Source organism: Musca domestica, unplaced genomic scaffold, assembly GCF_030504385.1.
Source record: "Musca domestica strain aabys unplaced genomic scaffold, Musca_domestica.polishedcontigs.V.1.1 16, whole genome shotgun sequence".
NCBI classification, from domain to species: Eukaryota; Metazoa; Arthropoda; class Insecta; order Diptera; family Muscidae; genus Musca; species Musca domestica.
The window spans coordinates 7,563,987-7,581,863 of NW_026712219.1; the positions used below are offsets into that span (position 1 = coordinate 7,563,987).

Here is a 17,877-nt window from a genome sequence, read left to right on the forward strand (position 1 = left end):
ATTGTAGGCGCGCTTAAATGCTATAAAAGTGCTAGAGATATATGTGGAAGTGACACTTTACATAAGACTTATATTATATGTAATATGGCCTCAAGGATTATTGAAAATGATTCATTGCCTTTAACCAGCTTCTGGGGATGTACACCAGTACAATGATGGATCAGCAATTAAAAAAAACATTTTTGTCAATGAGTTTTTTGGCTTATTCATCAAAAATATCATTTATAGTAAAAATATTTTTTTAAGACATATCAATTTGTTTATTGTTAACTTAAATTAATTTTCTATATATATAATATTTGTTCGTTATATTTTATTAAAAATTATCGTATGGGAAAATTCCTCGAACTTTACTCATTATGAGTAAGTGTTTGTTCATTTTTGGATGCACCCTGCAATTCTTTGGGCTTCTCTTCTTCATCATCGAAAACTTTCAAATGCTTAACATAATACCAAACGCCGGCATTACAAAATGTGCTAATGCCAACAAAGAAAGCAGCTACTAAGTTCAAGGTTAATCTAAAATGGATATGAGTCAGATAAATCAATCATAAATCTATAAAATTTTAACATTACACAATCTATACCCACCTCAATCCGGCCGCATCATATAGCCAGCAATTGCCCTTATTCGTACACGTTTTACCCCATACCAAACAATTCTTATCAAATATCCAACCATAAAATATCGGAGCCGGTACAAAACACACCAGCGATATGAACATCATACCGAAACCCATAAGGGCCGATTTATCTTCTGGCGAGACGGAACGCATTGTAATTAAAAGATTCGAAGCTCGTCCGGTTGCAGCAAAGAATTTAATAACACACATCACGGCCAAAAATGTTATAAACTGTTGCGAACATTTAACCGGACAGGCTCCTGACATGGCTTGACCACCTGTACCCAAGGAAAGCTAGGTAATAAAAAAAAAATTGAAATTTTATTTTAAAAATGGTTAATTTATTTTATAGTACTCACATTTGTTATATTTAAATTCGAATTGATAATATCGTCGCTCGTTAGCCTTTCAAATAGCGGATTTGTATTGAATGTCTCATTCGAAGCGGTCGGTATGCAGGAACAGTCGTAATAGCTCTGAAAAATTGAGTAGCATATTGTGTTTAAAATCCACATGTAATATATGTACAATGTGATGGCTCTTGGACTACTCTTTTTATACCCTCCACCTTGAAAACTAGGGTATATTAACTTTGTCATTTCATTTGTAACATCCCTACATATTCGTCGCAGACACCATAAAGTATATATGTAAATTCATTATCAGCATAAAATACGTCATTTACGTAGATTAACGATGGCCGTCTGTCTGTTGAAATCACCATAAAGCCCACATTAGTTGACGTAGAGCTTCATAATTTGGCAGAACAATTTGTATTGTATCTAGGATGTCCACCCGATTCCACCCGATATTCGGTATTTTCTTGATTTTCCGCACATTTTTTCACAGATTTGTCTAAGAATTGGTATTTGTAGTTCATAATGGGTTCTAGCTCCGGTTACGGAACATTGAATATTTAGATCCACGTTTTCCTATAGCGCACATATCACGATACCCACAGACATTTAGTATTTTGATAATTCTAGTCTCTTTATGTATTTATTTATTTAATTATACCCTACAACACTATGTGTTGGGGGTATTATAAGTTTGATTGGGCCAAAAATTATGTAAGACCACGAAATATTCGTTTCCCACATAGGAAAGTACATATGGATCTTCCTATCTTGCCGAGCTGAGTCGATCTAGCTATGTATTTCCGTCCGTCCGTCCGTCTGTCCATGTTAATTTGTAATCAATCTACAGGTCGCAATTATGGCCAGATCTTCAGGAAACTTGGAATGGAGGTGGGGCTAGGGTCAGAATAGAACTTATTTCTTTTGGAGGTGATCGCATTATATTTAGGGGTTGAAATGGACCAAAAACTGAAAAAATCCTAATATTGCAGTTGCTCTACAGGTCGCAATTATAGACCAATCAAAGCGAAAGTTAGTATGGGGTTAGAGCTTAGGGCTGGGCAGAAGCCTTCCAATTTTGATGGTCATCGGGTAGTACTTAGTGGGTGAAATAGGCCACAACACCTGTGTTAAATAAAAGTCAAATTTTCCATTAAACCGCGAGTGTTTTTAACCCCGGCGAAATCACAAATAGACGAACAGGCCAATTCTGACCGTTACGTAGATGCAGATACTAAATATATTGGTTATATTTAGCGAAATATATACAATGTGTATATACAAAGGAAGGGGATGTTAGCTAGAATGCTTATATTTACCGAATGGCTGGACCGATTTTGACAAATATTGTCAATTCAGAATGCCCTCTTGACATAAAAGTATAAAATCTAAAAAAAATTGAAGAAAAATGCCAATATTGATTTAATATAGATTTTGTAGTATTTTGTGACTTTTTTTATTTTTCCATATTTTTATCGTATGCGATTTTTCCAATTTGACTTATAATATTTTGAAATATTTTTTCACCTTACAACACAGGTTGGGGATATTATATAAGTATTGCAAATATCGTCCGATCCTCACGACAATTTTCACAAGGGTAGGGTTGGGCTCAGAAGGGCTAGGCCTATTGTTTTCAAAGATGTCCGCAATATATTAGGGGTTGAAATGGACCAACAACTAAAAATTTTCCTGATTATGAAGCCGTTATAAAGGTCACAAATAGAAACCAAAGGACACGAAATCTCGCATAAGGTTAGAGTTAAGGACAGAGGGTAGAATGGCTCACTAATTTTGTGTGAAAAAATGCCATCATTACTTACAGGCGATATCCGGATTACGCAAAAGGCGAACTTCTGGCTTTTTTATGCTGATTTCGTTTGGAGATAAAGAGGGGCCTCTTGCTTTTAGAGATGATCGAAAAATATTTAGGGGTTCAAATGAACCAAAAACAGAAAAAAATTCCTGATCACACAATTGAAGACAATCGATACGCCTGAGAAGAGGGTTGAGGACAGCAAAGAATTCTAGCATTTTTGATGACTATTGGATTATATTTAGATTTATAGTGGACCACACGACTAAAAGCACGACGGAGTGCGTAAATATTGGGCAAATGTTCCTGGTGACATAATTTTAAAAGCGAAATCTTCCAAAATGGATTTGGATATAAGGGGGCTGCTAAGATATTTTAGTGTTGTAGGGTATCACATGGTCGGCCCCGCACGACCATAGCCTTTGGTTACTTGTTTTTTTAAGTTTAACAGAATTTTCCAACCGGTCTTACTGGTATTTGTAGTTTAAAGTGGAACATTTTTGAATTCAGATACTTTTTTATGAAAATGTATTAAAAGTTCGGCCCGCCCGAGCATAGCGTTTTTTACTTGTTTTTAAATAAACTGGAATGAAAGTACATGGAAGAACGGACTGGCTGTATTAAATATTATTGATGTCGGTAGCATATTACGGTTGTATCTTTTCTAAAGAGATGTAGTTATATATCCGAATCGATTTTCACCAAATTTGATTCAAAACAAAAAAAAAAACGATTACAGGGAGTTAATCTTTCTGTTATCACCCGCACAAAAGTTCAACCTGTCCCAAAAACACATATTCATATCTCATACAAAATGGAGGATGTACTCGATATAGCCCAAGTCACGAGGTAATATTGACATAAGACTTCGGTCAGATGTGAAATGGTCAATATTCGACCGCTCCTTCTGCACCAACCCCATAAATTATAACCATTTGAATAATGAGTCAAAATATATATAAACTAGTCAGTGCCCGCAATTTCTTCAGCGAAAAGTCCACCTTAAAAATGTAGATTCGTTCCAATAGACGTGATAGGCCTTTTAAAGTACTCAATTTCGACAATTTAATCAATTTGAAAAAAAAAATCGAAACATCGTACTATATTTTTAGTCTTTTAAGGTTTATTTTCGAAAAGAATAAAAGAAATATGTTTTCCATTCACACCAAATAATCTTCAAAATCTTTCATTTTAAATAATACCGATCAGGATGTTAGTAAAACCATTGCACAGTAGATACACATCAAATTTTTCTGTCCAAAACCATTTCAACTTCTCCACGTGTTAACCCTAGAAACCAACAGGTAAATTTCAGCTGTACACGTTCACTCAATACCAAATTTACACTTTTCGTATGAATTTAGTACTCAGTTTCAAAACCATTCCATATCTCAATCCTAAACATCAACAGTAAAATTTAAAATTTCAGTTATATGCGTATCCCATCACTCAATACCTAATTTAGTAACATTTTGTACTTTCGGTACAAATATACCAAATTTCAGAATTTTATCGCTAGCTCTTAACACAATACCAAATAAAGTAATATTTCTGAAACCATCACTAACAACCTTCACATGATCAGCCACCCTAATACCAATTTTCAGTGTAACAAAGTTAGTACTTTTCGTACAATTATAGTACACTTTTCCAAAACAACCTCCATATCACAATCATCAAAATGCCGAATAAAGGGAGGTATCGTTATATGGGGCTATACAAAGACATAGACCTGCACAGACAATTTTCTGTCATAGGCTGTAATATCCATTACGAACTCCAAATGCCACAATATCAAATTTCGGGATACCAGTTTTATCCCTTCAGCCAATTTGGTGTCACTTAGTATTTTTGGAACAGTTATAGCACACATTTCCAATACCACCTCCATGTTTCAACCACAGACACCAAATTTTGGGAGTAAAGCTCCATCCTCCCAATACCAAATATTGTACTATTTAGTATTTTTTGTACAATAATTGTACACATTTAGTACTTTCCGTACACATATAAAACGAATTTCCAAAGCACAAACACAGATACCATCAGTAATCTACATATCAAATTTCAGAATTTTATCTCTATCCCTTCAGCCAATACCAAATATAGTACAATTCATCATTTTTCGTACAGTTATGGTACACATTTCCAAAACCAACACCATATGTCACGGCTTCACATGAACAGCGACTCTAATACCAAATTTCAGTGTAACATATTTAAAACCTTTCGTAAAATTGTAGTACATATTGCCAAGACCACTATCATATCGCAAGACCAGATACCAACAGCTACCTAAATATCAATTTGAGGATCACTTCACCCAATATGAAACTTAGTAGCATTTAGTACTTTTCGTAGAAATATATAGGACGCATTTATAAACACTGTCGAATTTCAAACGCAGATACCATCAGTAATAAAAATATTAAATTTAAGAATTGTTTCTCTCTCCCTTCACCCTATACAAAATGTGGTACTATTTAGTACTGTTCGTACAATTATAATGCACGTGTCAATCCATATCTCAATTCGAAAGAGAGAGAGAGACTTCAGTACCAAATTTCAGGATTCCAGGTCTAACCCTTCAATCAATATCAAATTTGGTACCATTTAGTACTTTTCGTAGAATTATAGTAAAATACATCCACCTTCATATGTCCAGTCTACAAATGAACAGCGATTTAAAAAAATTAAAATTTTAGATTTAAAGCACTATATGTTCATCCAAAACCAAATTGTACCAAATTTAGAACCACTTAGTACTTTTCTTAGAATTATAATACAGATTTTCGAAACCACCTCCATATGTCCAGAATAAACAAAACAGCGACCCCAATACCAAGTGTTATATTTCAAACACTATCTGTTAATCCAATACCAAATTGTACCAAATACTGTACTATTTAGTACTTTTCATGCACTAGCTACCAAAACCACCTCTTTATCACAAACCTACCACCAACAGAGACTCCAATACAAAATTTCGTGCACCCTAAACCAAACTGTCCCAAATGTAGTACTATTTAGTGCAGTTTACACACTTATTACAAATTTGTAAAAATACATTCATATATCAAACATACTTTCCAACCTTGGTTTTCAAATTCCAAGTTTTTATGTCTATCCGTTTATATAATACCAAATGGTACAATTTTAAGAAGTTTAGTGCCATTTTAGAACTTTTCGTGACCTTAAAGTTCGAATTTCCTATAACCGTTTGCTACATCTGTCCTACAGTTCATCAGGAACTCTCATTCTGTTTGTCCAATGCGAAGTATTAAATTTTGACAATATTTTAGTACTTTTCGTACCCTTTTAGTACGAAATGTGGCGTTGTTTTAGAAGAGTATTGTAAGAATGTGCAATGTGTAAATATGTAATTTTTTTTATTGTATGTGTATGTAGCACATACATGAATACTCACTTTTATTCCATTCGAATCCATGTGTTCTCGCTTGCAGCCGGCATGGCACGGCGAAATATACGTTCTCATATCTTCTCCACACACTGGCATATAACGGACATAATCACAATGGCAAACACTGTTGCAGCTCATGGTGGTGTTCAAAACACCGCTAAAAAATTGATAATAAAACCCAAAACAAAAAAATAATTAAATAAAAAAAAAATGTGATAGTGTCACAAAAAAAAACCAACCATTACCTATCATAAGAATTGTTAATCAATGATATGTCATTGCCCGAACAGCCTATGAAAGCATAGGCAATCATGCCGGACATCGTCACAATATCGACCAATATATTCCATGCGGCCAAATAACGAGCTCTGGGCTTATACTTTGATATGATAAAGCCAGATAAGAGGATGGCTATGGCCGAAAATGCCAAGGCAACTGTGCCGGTGACAATGCTGAAAACGAGAAAAAATGCTTCTGATTTAATGCTTAACAAAAATCTAATGAGTGAATGATGATATAGCTATAGAGTGGACATGCTGCAAGTAGTGCTTCTATATTTCTGTTTCAAACAAATTAAGATTTAATCACTTTATAACTGTTATCACACCAAAAATTGAAAAATCATTTTATAATGTTTACTAACCTTGAAGTGGCCGCTGATTGTCGATATTGAATTTCAATGTACTTGGCAGTAAATATCCAATACGGAACATAACCAAAGAAATAGAAAATATTCGACGATGAATTGAAGAGAATAATTTTATTTTTGAAAAACATTCTGAAGGTGCGTATCATATCGGAGAAGGATGCCTTGTTTTCAATGCGCTCCACAGATTTACCCATGTTCTCTTCTTTGGCCCTCAATTCATATATTCTTCTGCGGGCAGCCGTCATTGGCAATTCCTTGGGGAAGAGGAACATGAATAGGCCACAGAGGAATATCATTACTGCCATAATACACCAACCCATCCACCATGCACCCAACCAGCGGGAATCACGATTGTTTATTATCGGAGTTAAATACGGTGCAATATAGATACGCAAACAAATCGAGGCTAAGGTATAGCCCATAGATGGACCCAATAGGCCGAAAAAATAGGAAATACCTAAAGAATATAATTTAGTAGTATTTTATTTATAAACTTTATGAAGAAACTCACTCAGCATCGCCGGTGCCTTGGCCTTCTCGGTATTGTCGTCCATATAAGAAACTCCCAAGGTGTAGTAGAGAGAACCTCCCACTCCAGCAATAAATTGTGCCGTAAACAATAAAAGTTGCGGCACTAGGCTACCCTCACGTACTTCACATTCTACACCCGTTCCATCGTCACGACATAGAATTTTTTGCCGTTGCTCCTCTAAATCTTTCATAGAAATATCTATATCTGATACTGCTCCATATTCTTTGGTTAGACTTAAAGCATCATCTCCAGGGCCATAAATAAAATGTGGCGTCACCGTGAGCATGCAGAAGACGACAAGGGTTAATAGACCTGAAGGAATTAATATTATTGATTAATTAATTTCTGGAAATTGGAAACTTTTTTGACGATTTTAGAAACCAGTTTCGGTTCGGTCTCCGTGAATATGTTGATGCATGATGAATATTTCATTTACAATATTTCGAAAAAAGAAAAAAAATAATAATAGTATTTTCATTGATTATTGTTTTGTACAATAAAGTATATTATAGAACAAAAAAGTGTCCAACATAAAATTATTGTTTTACTCCATGTTTGGAGATTTACTGCAACAAAGTCAAACGCCATAATTTTTATATATTTTTTTTTAATGTTATTGAATGAGAGAAGAAAATTTCGGAAATAGCATCAAACTTTAAAATAAGATTAGATTTGTTCGAATCCGTCACCTTTACGGAGAGCGGATAGCGACCATCGGCTGTTATGGCCGCCACACCATCACCATGGCCGGCGCTTGAGCTCTGGTGGCCAACCGAAGGGGCACATTTTCAGCTGACCTCTTTGGCATGTAACCACTATAATTTTATTTGTTTACAAACTGCTGGACAACGAATGTTTTCTCATCGGAGAAAACCAAATTCGGCAGTTTACCAGTTTTGGCCAACCAAAGCAACACTTTAGCACGTTTAAGTCCAATTTCTGTCGCGATGAAAGTTCTTGAACTTTTTGGAAACTCAGGGGCTTTACCCCGAGCTCATTTTTCAATATTTGCCGAATGGAATATTGCGATATGTGCATCTCACAAGCCATTTTTCGGCCACTGCGATGCGGGTTTCGATCAAGTGGCCTCTTTACTTTTCGAACAATTTCTGCTGATGTTGCTGTTTTGTTCCGTCCACTTCCTTGATGTCGGGCTACGCTTCCACTATCACGGTAACGAGCATTGGTACGAAACACAAAATATGTATTCGCATTTAGATGCTGGAGTGCTCTAACGATAGCAACTTGTTGTTTTGCAGCCAAATGTACAGAAATCACACTAACGCGCTTGAATTCCATCACGAATAACTTCTCTGAAAAATTCTCACCAAAATGTGTTTGTACGCTTGTAAACAATATAATAAGCTGTTACTGGAATAATTTTAACAGCTGTCCGACGAGTGGCTTAAAAATGGAAGACCATAAGTGGCTATCCCTAGAGCACTCCAGCATTAAAATGTAAATAAATTTTTGTCTCGTACAATCGCTCGTTACTTTGATACTGATAGCGTAGCCCGACGTCAAGGAAGTGGACGGAAGAAAACAACAACATCAGCAACCAGTAAAGAAAGTCCTAAAGTCGGGCGGGGCCAATTTTATGATACCCTACACCACTTTGCTAATTTAGTTGAGCTCCACTTAATAATTAAAAGTTTTTATGGGAAAATTCAATCATACACGCTATTATTATAATTATAATTTAAATTTAAAGGACTAAATATGCCGAAGCATTTGTTCTTTTAAATTCTAACTTGTATTGCCCATTTAGTGCGAAATTTGAAATCGGATAAAAATATATATGGGAACTATATCCAAATCTGAACCGATCTCGATAATATTTGGCAAACATATTTCTGAGCTGTATTTGATATATTGCCCTGAATATCGTTGTTACGGAGTGCATATTACGACTGTGGGTAACAAAAACAATAAATCGGATGAACAATATATATGGGAGCTATAACTATATCTGAACCGATCTTCACCAAATTTGGCATACTACCTTCTAAACTAAATTCGGTCGTAAGTGCCAAATTCCATCCCATTTGGACAAATATTAGACGTTTGGGGCACAATAAATGGTAAATCGGACGAAGTTATATATGGGAGCTATATCCAAATCTGAACCGATCTCGATAAAATTTAGCAAAGGTATTTCGGAGCTGCATTTGATATATTTCCCCAAATATTGTTGTTACAGAGTGCATATTACGGCTGCGGAGGACAAAAATAACAAATCGGATGAACAATATATATGGGAGCTATAGCTATATCTGAACCGATTTCGATAAAATTTGGCACACATATTTTCAGGCCTAATTTGGGTGTATATGCAAAATTCCATACAATTCAATTTTCAATTGTATTCGGGCTGATATTACACGTTTGGTGCACAATAAAAGGCAAATCGGACGAAGATATATATGGGAGCTATATCTAAATTTTTACCGATTATCTCCAATTTCAATAGGGTTCGTCCTTGGGCCAAACAAATGTTGTTTGCAAAATTTCATCTCAATCGGATAATAAATGCGACCTGCATTTTGTTCACAAGAATACATGGACAGACGGACGGACGGACAGACGGACTGACATGCATAAATCAACTCAGAAAGTGATTCTATGCAGATCATCAAAAGGAACTATGGGTCTATCTCGTTTCCTTTTGCCTGTTACAAACAAATGCAGAAAGACATAATACCCTGACCACCTTGTGGTGTAGGGTATAAAAATGGTTCTAAGTAGCTGAAGAATGGCTCATGATCTGAACATATAGCAATATTCCATTCGCAAATGTTGAAAAATGAGCTCGGGGTAAAGCCATTGAAATTCCAAAAAGTAGAAGAACTTACACCGCAACAGAAAGAAATTAGACTCAAAAGAGCTAAAGAGTTGCTTCGCTTGGCCGAAAATGGTGAACTACCGAGTTTGGTTTTCTCCGATGAGAAAACATTCGTTGTCCAGCAGTTTGTAAACAAATAAAATGATAGTGGTTACATGCCAAAGAGGTCAGCTGAAAATGTGCACCTTCGGTTGACCACCAGAACTCAAGCACCGGCCATGGTGATGGTGTGGGCCGCCACAACAGCCGATGGTCGCTCTCCGCTCGTATTAATCGATAGGGCATAAATGCCGAACATTACAGAGAAAATATTCTGCAAAGAGCACGCAAATATTTTGACCGCAGACCATGGACATTCCAACAAGACTCAGCACGCGACACCTAAGAATGGTAACAAAATAAGGTACCTCGCTTCATTTCCAGGGCAGAATGACCACCAAAATCTCCGGATACTAATCTGTTGGACTATTGTGTCTGGAGTATTTTGGAAAGCAAGGTTGGCACCAAAAAATACAAAAGTGTCGATCACCTCAAGCAAGCGCTTCGCCGGGAATGCAACATGCATAGCAACATTCGGGCAGCGTGTGACGGTTTTATTGGCCGTTTAAAGGCCATAATTTGTGCCAAAGTTGACCAATTCGAACAAGTTTAATTTTAAACTTATTCTAAAATTTAATGCTATTTTCGACTTTTTTGCTTTAATTCAATAAAATTAAAAAAAAAAATAAAAATGTTAGGTTTGACTTTGTTGTAACTTTTTTATCGCACCCTATAAATATCTAATTTTGGGATTTCCTTCACTCAATATCAATTATAGTACCATAGAGTACTTTTGGTACAAATATTGGACGTATTTTTAATATCACCTTAAGGTGAAATAGTAGGTCTCTTTGGAAAAAATCTTTTAAAAGACATTTGGAGTCTGCCTGACGCAATAATATATCCACACATGCATAGCCAATTAAGTCGGAAATTGTGACTGAAACCTTCAACATATACCAAATTGTATACCCATATCCTCTGGGAACCTACTTCGTTGAACTATAGCTTATTGGAAAGCTGTAAAAATTTAACAATGAGTCGCTTTTCAGGATATTAAACATCTAACTATTTCGAATGTTATCTATACAATCGGAGATTTTTCGCAGGATTAGAATACCAATTATTTACTCCCACTCGACATTGAACTATTGCACCTTTACACAACATTTAACATTCTTCATTAATTCTCTCTTGCTTACCAAAGCCCATCCAACGTGGTCGATGTTTTTTACCAGCATAATAGCCCAAAAATGCCGAACACATAACCTGGCTCAAATCATTGCCGATCATAATCATGCCGGTATTACGCGAGGGTATCTTAAAACGTTTTTCCAGCGTAGAAATTGTGGCATTGAAATAAGCACTGGCCATGGCAAAGACACAACCGACCATGCCATAAATAATAACGTACGCCGTTTGATTAGCAAATCTAGGTTAGGAAAAAACACAAACATTTCTAAATGAGCAACACAAAAGGGGGATAATAGAAGATAAAAACAACTTTTGTAAAAATGCTCCTTTTAGAAATCCAACACCGCATGTTGTGTCACGCGTTAACGGCATTTCGGCACAGACACGACGCACTTCCTCCACATCGATAGATTTTTGGGTGTCCAAAAGTTTTTTACTCTCAGCCGGATCATTTTCCAGTGGCTTATTAGTTTTGGACATTTTTTATTATTAACTGAATTTTTTTTACGATAATATAAGTTAAGAGATTAAGGAATATCACGTTTTTCGAACGCGCCACACACTTGTGGCTAAGAGCGCACCGTTACTTCTTTTAATACCGACGATCGTCTACCGAATGATTGCAATCATTCAAACTTTTATTTATTCGAAAATGTCGTATTATGATTGCAAGACCTTACAGCTAGCTGGTTGTTTAGGGGCAGCACATCTTATCAGCTATTTTACTCGTACGTATGTATATATGCTTATACTTCATATTTTACGGTTATTTGTTTGGCCATACTCAAGATACGCACCCTACGGTGTGACAGGTGTCCACAATATTTGCAAATGTAAAAGCGGCAGCAGCATTTCTTTGTTTAGGACTTAAGGGGATTTGAATACAAATCCGAGATAACCGAAGAACAACAAACATATTTATTTGGGAATTTTCTTTTCATTTTAAAAAATCAATTAAAAATGTTGGCGTATGGTGAGGCACCTTAATATTTCGGTGCCTTAACTTTATTGGCGATATAATTTCAATTGGTCTAAATTAATTTCATTAAACATTAGACTGATAAGTCAATGGGCAACTGAGTATATGAGGGAGTGTAAGTCGTCCGTAATAGTTATAGATAAAGTCTGATGAACCTTTGAATACAAAACAAGCTTACTTCCATATTTTGTAATTCTGATTTTAGATTACTAGCGAGGACCGGCTACTTCTCGAGCGGAAGTTAGAAATTTTACGAATTAAAAACTTTTTGATGAGGTATCAAATCAAAGATTCAAAATACTAATCTTTACAAACTTTAGTTATCACAATAGAAATATAGGCATTGCAATGATCATACTAACATTGTACGACAAAATTCTTTTTTTTTTTTTCAAAAAATTATGACAATAGAGCTTAAAACGTGAGACTTTTAGTGAAATTTTGTGAAAAAATATTTCATCCTTCGATACTGTTTTTCTAGAGCTAATTTTCTTATTTCTCTCACACATCAACTTCATTTTTTATACCCCACACCACACTGTGGTCAGGATATTATGTCTCTGTACATTTATTTGTAACATAGAGAAGGAAGCGTGATAGACCCAAAGTTCCTGTTGATGATCTGCCTAGAATCACATTCTGAGTCGATTTATGCATGTCCTGCCTTCCACCCGTGCGTTCATGCATAATCGGTCAAAATTTAGATAAAACTCCCAGATATATCTTCGTCCCATTTGCATTTTATTATGCACCAAATGTGTCATGTCATTTCTAAGGCACTCGTCCGACAATGTTAAAGCAGCTTATTATATTGTTTACAAGCATACAAAAGCATTTTGGTGAGAATATTCCAGAAAAAAAAAATTGAAAAGTGTGATTTCTTTATATTTGGCTGTAAAACCAGAAATGGCTATCGGATAAGCCCTCCGGCATTTAAATGTGTCACCTACACCTTTTGTGTCACCTACAATCGATCTTTAACGTAATACTGGTAGCGTAGGCCGACGTCAAGGAATTGGACGGAAGAAAACTGCAACATTAGCAGAAATGGTTCGAAAAGTAAAGAAGCGACTTGATCGAAACCGGCGTCGCAATGGCCGAAAAATGACTGGCGAGCTGAATATATCGAAATATTTCATTCGGCAAATATTGAAAAATGGCCTGCAATTGGCAATTGAAATTCCAAAAAGTTCAAGAACTTACACCGCAACAGAAAGAAAATAGATTCAAAAGAGCTAAAGAGTTGCTTCGCTTGGCCGAAAGTGGTGAACTGCCGAATTCGGTTTTCTCTGATGAGCAAATATTCGTTGTCCAGCAGTTTGTAAACAAACGAAATGATCGTGTTTACTTCCCAAAGAAGTTAGCTGAAAATGTGTAACTTTGGTTGGCCATCAGAATTCAAGCGCCGGCCATGGTGATGGTGTGGGCCGCTATAATAGCAGATGGTCATTCTCCGCTTGTATTGATCGACCGTGGCATCAGAATAATTGCCGAATATTATCGCGAAAATATTCTGGAGTGTGTATTAAAGCCTTGGGCACGCAAGCATTTTGGACGCAGACCTTGGACATTCCAACAGGACTCAGCACCATCGCGCTCAGCACGCGACACCCAAGAATGGTTACATAATGAGGTTTCTCGCTTCATTTCCAGCACACAATGGTCACCAAAATCTCTGGATACCAATCCGTTGGACTATTGTGTCTGGAGTATTTTGGAAAGCAAGGTTGGCACTAAAAAATAGCAAAGTGTCGATCGCCACAAGCAAGCGCTTCGCCGGGAATGGGCCAAAATACCGCAGAGCAACATTCGTTCAGCGTATGATGGTGTGGTTTCATTGGCCGTTGAAAGGCCATAATTCGTGCCAAAGGTGTCCAATTCGAAAAAATCTGAACTAATTCTAAAATTCGATGTTATTTTCGACATTTTTTGCTTTCATTAAATAAAATTTACAAAAAATTTAAAAATTATGTAATTTTACTTTGTTGCAGTCTTTTTATCTCACCCTGTATGTAATATTTGGTGATAATCAGCTCAGATATAGCTATAGCTTCCATATATTTTGTCCATCCGATTTGTTAAATTTGTCCTCCACAGCCATTATATGCACTCCGTAACAACGATATTCGGAGAAATACAGATACAAACATAGCTCGGTTCAGATTTAGATATAGCTTCCATATCTTCATCCGATTTCAAGATTATTGTGCACCACATGGTTAGTTAGTCACGAATAGAAGGAATTTCGTCACATACGACTGAATATAACCGAAATAAAAAAAGTGTGTCAAATTTGATGAAAATCCGTTCAGATATAGTTATAGCTTCCCAAGTTCCCAACATTCGTAATATGTACCCCACAAGAATGACGTTTGATATCAGATATCAGATATAACTCAGAAATACCTCTGCCAAACTGTATAAAGATCGGTTCCGATTTGGATATAGCTCTCATATATATATTCAACCGATTAGGAGTTAATTGTTCACCAAATGACCAATATCAGCCCAAATTACCTGAATTTTGGTACATCCTACCAAATTTAGTTTGGAAGCAAGATATAGCTCCCATATATGTGTTTCATTCGATTTGGGATTTTAAGTCCTTCACATGCGTAATATGCACTCCACAAGAATGACATTTGGTACGAAATATCAGATACTGTCCAAAAATACACCTGCCAAATTGTATAAAGATCAGTTCAGATTTGGATATAGCTCTCATATATACCTTCAACTGATTTGGGGTTAATTGTGCAACGTATGGCGAATATCAGCATAAATTATCTGAATTTTGGCACATCTGACCGAATTCAGACTGGAAGCAAGTACATCGAATTTGGTGAAAACCGGTTCAGATATATCTATAGCTCTCATATATATGTTCCACCCGATTTGGTGGTCCAGCCCACATGAATGATATTTGGTACCAGATATCTTATATAGCTCGGAAATTTTATCAAGATCGGCTCAGATTTGGATATAGCTCCCATATATATCTTCAACCGATTTTGTTAATTGTTAAATAATGGCTAATATCATCCCAAATGGAGTGAATTTCGGGACATACGTTTCCATTTTGTAGAACTCGGCTCCGATACATATTTTTTTAGTAAAATGCTTCTGGAAGTGATATCATGCATTTTATGGCAAATCTTTTTTGTATAAAAGATTAAAATGTCTCCGTCAAATGTGGTGATTCGATTCAAAATTGGATTTGCCTCCCATATATTAGTTCCCTCTGAAACCAAACTATAACCGCTCTAAAGCTAAATGTTGATAGGTGGTATGAGCTACTTCAAATAAATTCTTTTGTTACGGAAGCTCTACTATAGTACTACTATAGTCGACTTCGCCAGACTTTTGACTTTTCCTAGTATTCAAAAATGCTAGCATTCTTCCCTGTTCTTAATTCTCTTCAATTGTTTTGAGCAGGATTTGTTTCTGTTTTTGGTTCATTTGAACCCCTAAATATTTTGCAATCAACTCCAAAAGCAAGAAGTCCTTCTGTATCACCAAATTTAAACTCATCTATATGATTTGCTTGTCTACGATATCTGACGTTATTCATCGACGAAATCACCATAAAAAAGCCAGAAGTTCACTTTTGTGTATTTCGGATATCGCCTGTTAGGGTATAAAAATATGCCTTTGATTATTAGTAGTAAAGTTTTACGGATAATATTTTTATATTTGACGTCATCGCCCCTAAATTAATCTGTTACGGATCTATTTTACATTAGACTTAAAACTTGTTTTTATACCCTACAACACTATGTGTTGGGGGTATTATAAGTTTGATTCAACAATTATGTAACACCTCCAAATATTGGTTTCCCACATAGGAAAGTATATATGGACCTACCTATCTCGCCGAGCTGAGTCGATCTAGCTATGTATGTCCGTCCGTCTGTCCATCTTAATTTGTAATCACTCTACAGGTCGCAATTATGGCCCGATCGTCACGAAATTTAGTACGGAGGTGGGTTAAGGTAGAACCCTATTTATTTGCAGATGGTCGCATAATATTTAGGGGTCGGAATGGACCAAAAACTGAAAAAAATCCTGATCTTGCAGTTGCTCTGCAGGTCGCAATAATGGACCAATCGACGCGGAAATTAGCACTGGGCTTGAGCTTAAATCTGGGCAGAAGCTTTGATGGTCATCGGTCAATATTTAGTGGGTGAATTAAATTATAACATTTGTGTTAAAAAAGTCAAATTTTGCATTAAACCGCGAATATTTTTAGTCCCGGCGAAATCACAAAAAGACGAACATGTCAATTCTGACCGTTACGTAGATGCCGATAGTAAATATATCGGATATATATAGCGAAATATATACAATGTGTATAAACAAAGGAAGGGAATGTTAGCTGAAATACTTATATCTCAAGAATGGCTGGATCGATTTTGACAAATTTTGTCAATTCGGAATGCCCTCCTGGAATAAAAGAATAAAATCGTCTAAAAATATGCCAATAATAATGTTTATACAGATTTCGTAGTATTTTGTGAATTTTTTTTTTTTATTTTTTATCGCATGCAATTTTTATACCCCTCAACACTATGTGTTGGGGGTATTATAAGTTTGATTGGGCCAAAAATTATGTAACACCTCGAAATATTGATTTCCCACATAGGAAAGTATATATGGATCTTCCTATCTCGCCGAGCTGAGTCGATCTAGCTATGTATGTCCGTCCGTCCGTCCGTCCGTCCGTCCGTCTGTCCATGTTAATTTGTAATCACTCTACAGGTCGCAATTATGGCCCGATCTTCACGAAATTTAGAATGGAGGGATAGGGTCAGAATAGCACCCTATTTCTTTTGGAGATGATCGCATAATATCTAGGGGTTGAAATGGACCAGAAACTGAAAAAGTTCCTGATTTTGCAGTTGCTCTACAGGTCGCAATTATAGACCAATCAAAGCGGAAGCTAGCATGGGGCTAGAGCTTAGGGCTGGGCAGAAGCCTTCCAATTTTGATGGTCATCGGGTAATATTTAGTGGGTGAAATAGACATAACATTTCAGTTTAATAAAAGTCAAATTTTCCATTAAACCGCGAATATTTTTAATCCCGGCGAAATCACAAATAGACGAACAGGTTAATTTTGACCGTTACGTAGATGCCGATAGTAAATATATCTGATATATATAGCCAAATATATACAATGTGTATATACAAAGGAAGGGGATGTTAACTAGAATGCTTATATCTCAAAAATGGCTGGACCGATTTTGACAAATTTTGTCAATTCAGAATGCCCTCTTGGCATAAAAGTATAAAATCTAAAAAAATCGCATAAAAAGATGTCAGTAATGATGTTAAGATAGGTTTTGTAGTATTTTGTGAATTTTTTTTCCTCTTTTTGAAGTGTATATTTTGCAATGTTTTTTCAACTTACAACACAGGTTGGGGATA

The 17,877-nt window shown here is 36.0% G+C and overlaps 1 protein-coding gene across 1 annotated transcript; it reads right to left on the reverse strand.

The window, feature by feature from the left end:
• Nucleotides 1-290: 290 nt before the first annotated feature.
• LOC101898869 (solute carrier organic anion transporter family member 74D) lies at nucleotides 291-12,135 on the reverse strand. The gene is made up of 9 exons (XM_005176623.4): nucleotides 11,783-12,135; nucleotides 11,481-11,710; nucleotides 7,377-7,709; nucleotides 6,860-7,322; nucleotides 6,462-6,668; nucleotides 6,223-6,373; nucleotides 983-1,099; nucleotides 592-917; nucleotides 291-519 (listed from the first exon to the last, which is right to left on the reverse strand). The coding sequence occupies exons 1-9, from the start codon at nucleotides 11,950-11,952 to the stop codon at nucleotides 351-353; spliced, it is 2,166 nt and encodes a 721-aa protein (XP_005176680.2). The 5' UTR covers nucleotides 11,953-12,135; the 3' UTR covers nucleotides 291-350.
• Between the last annotated feature and the right edge of the window lie 5,742 nt (nucleotides 12,136-17,877).

Coding starts and splice junctions, on each gene's coding strand:
- LOC101898869 (XM_005176623.4), bottom strand. CDS start 11,952: ATGTCCAAAACTAATAAGCCACTGGAAAATGATCCGGCTGAGAGTAAA. Junction 7,323..7,376: donor CAAGGCACCGGCGATGCTGA/GTGAGTTTCTTC, acceptor TATATTCTTTAG/GTATTTCCTATTTTTTCGGC. Junction 6,374..6,461: donor ATTAACAATTCTTATGATAG/GTAATGGTTGGT, acceptor TCAATTTTTTAG/CGGTGTTTTGAACACCACCA.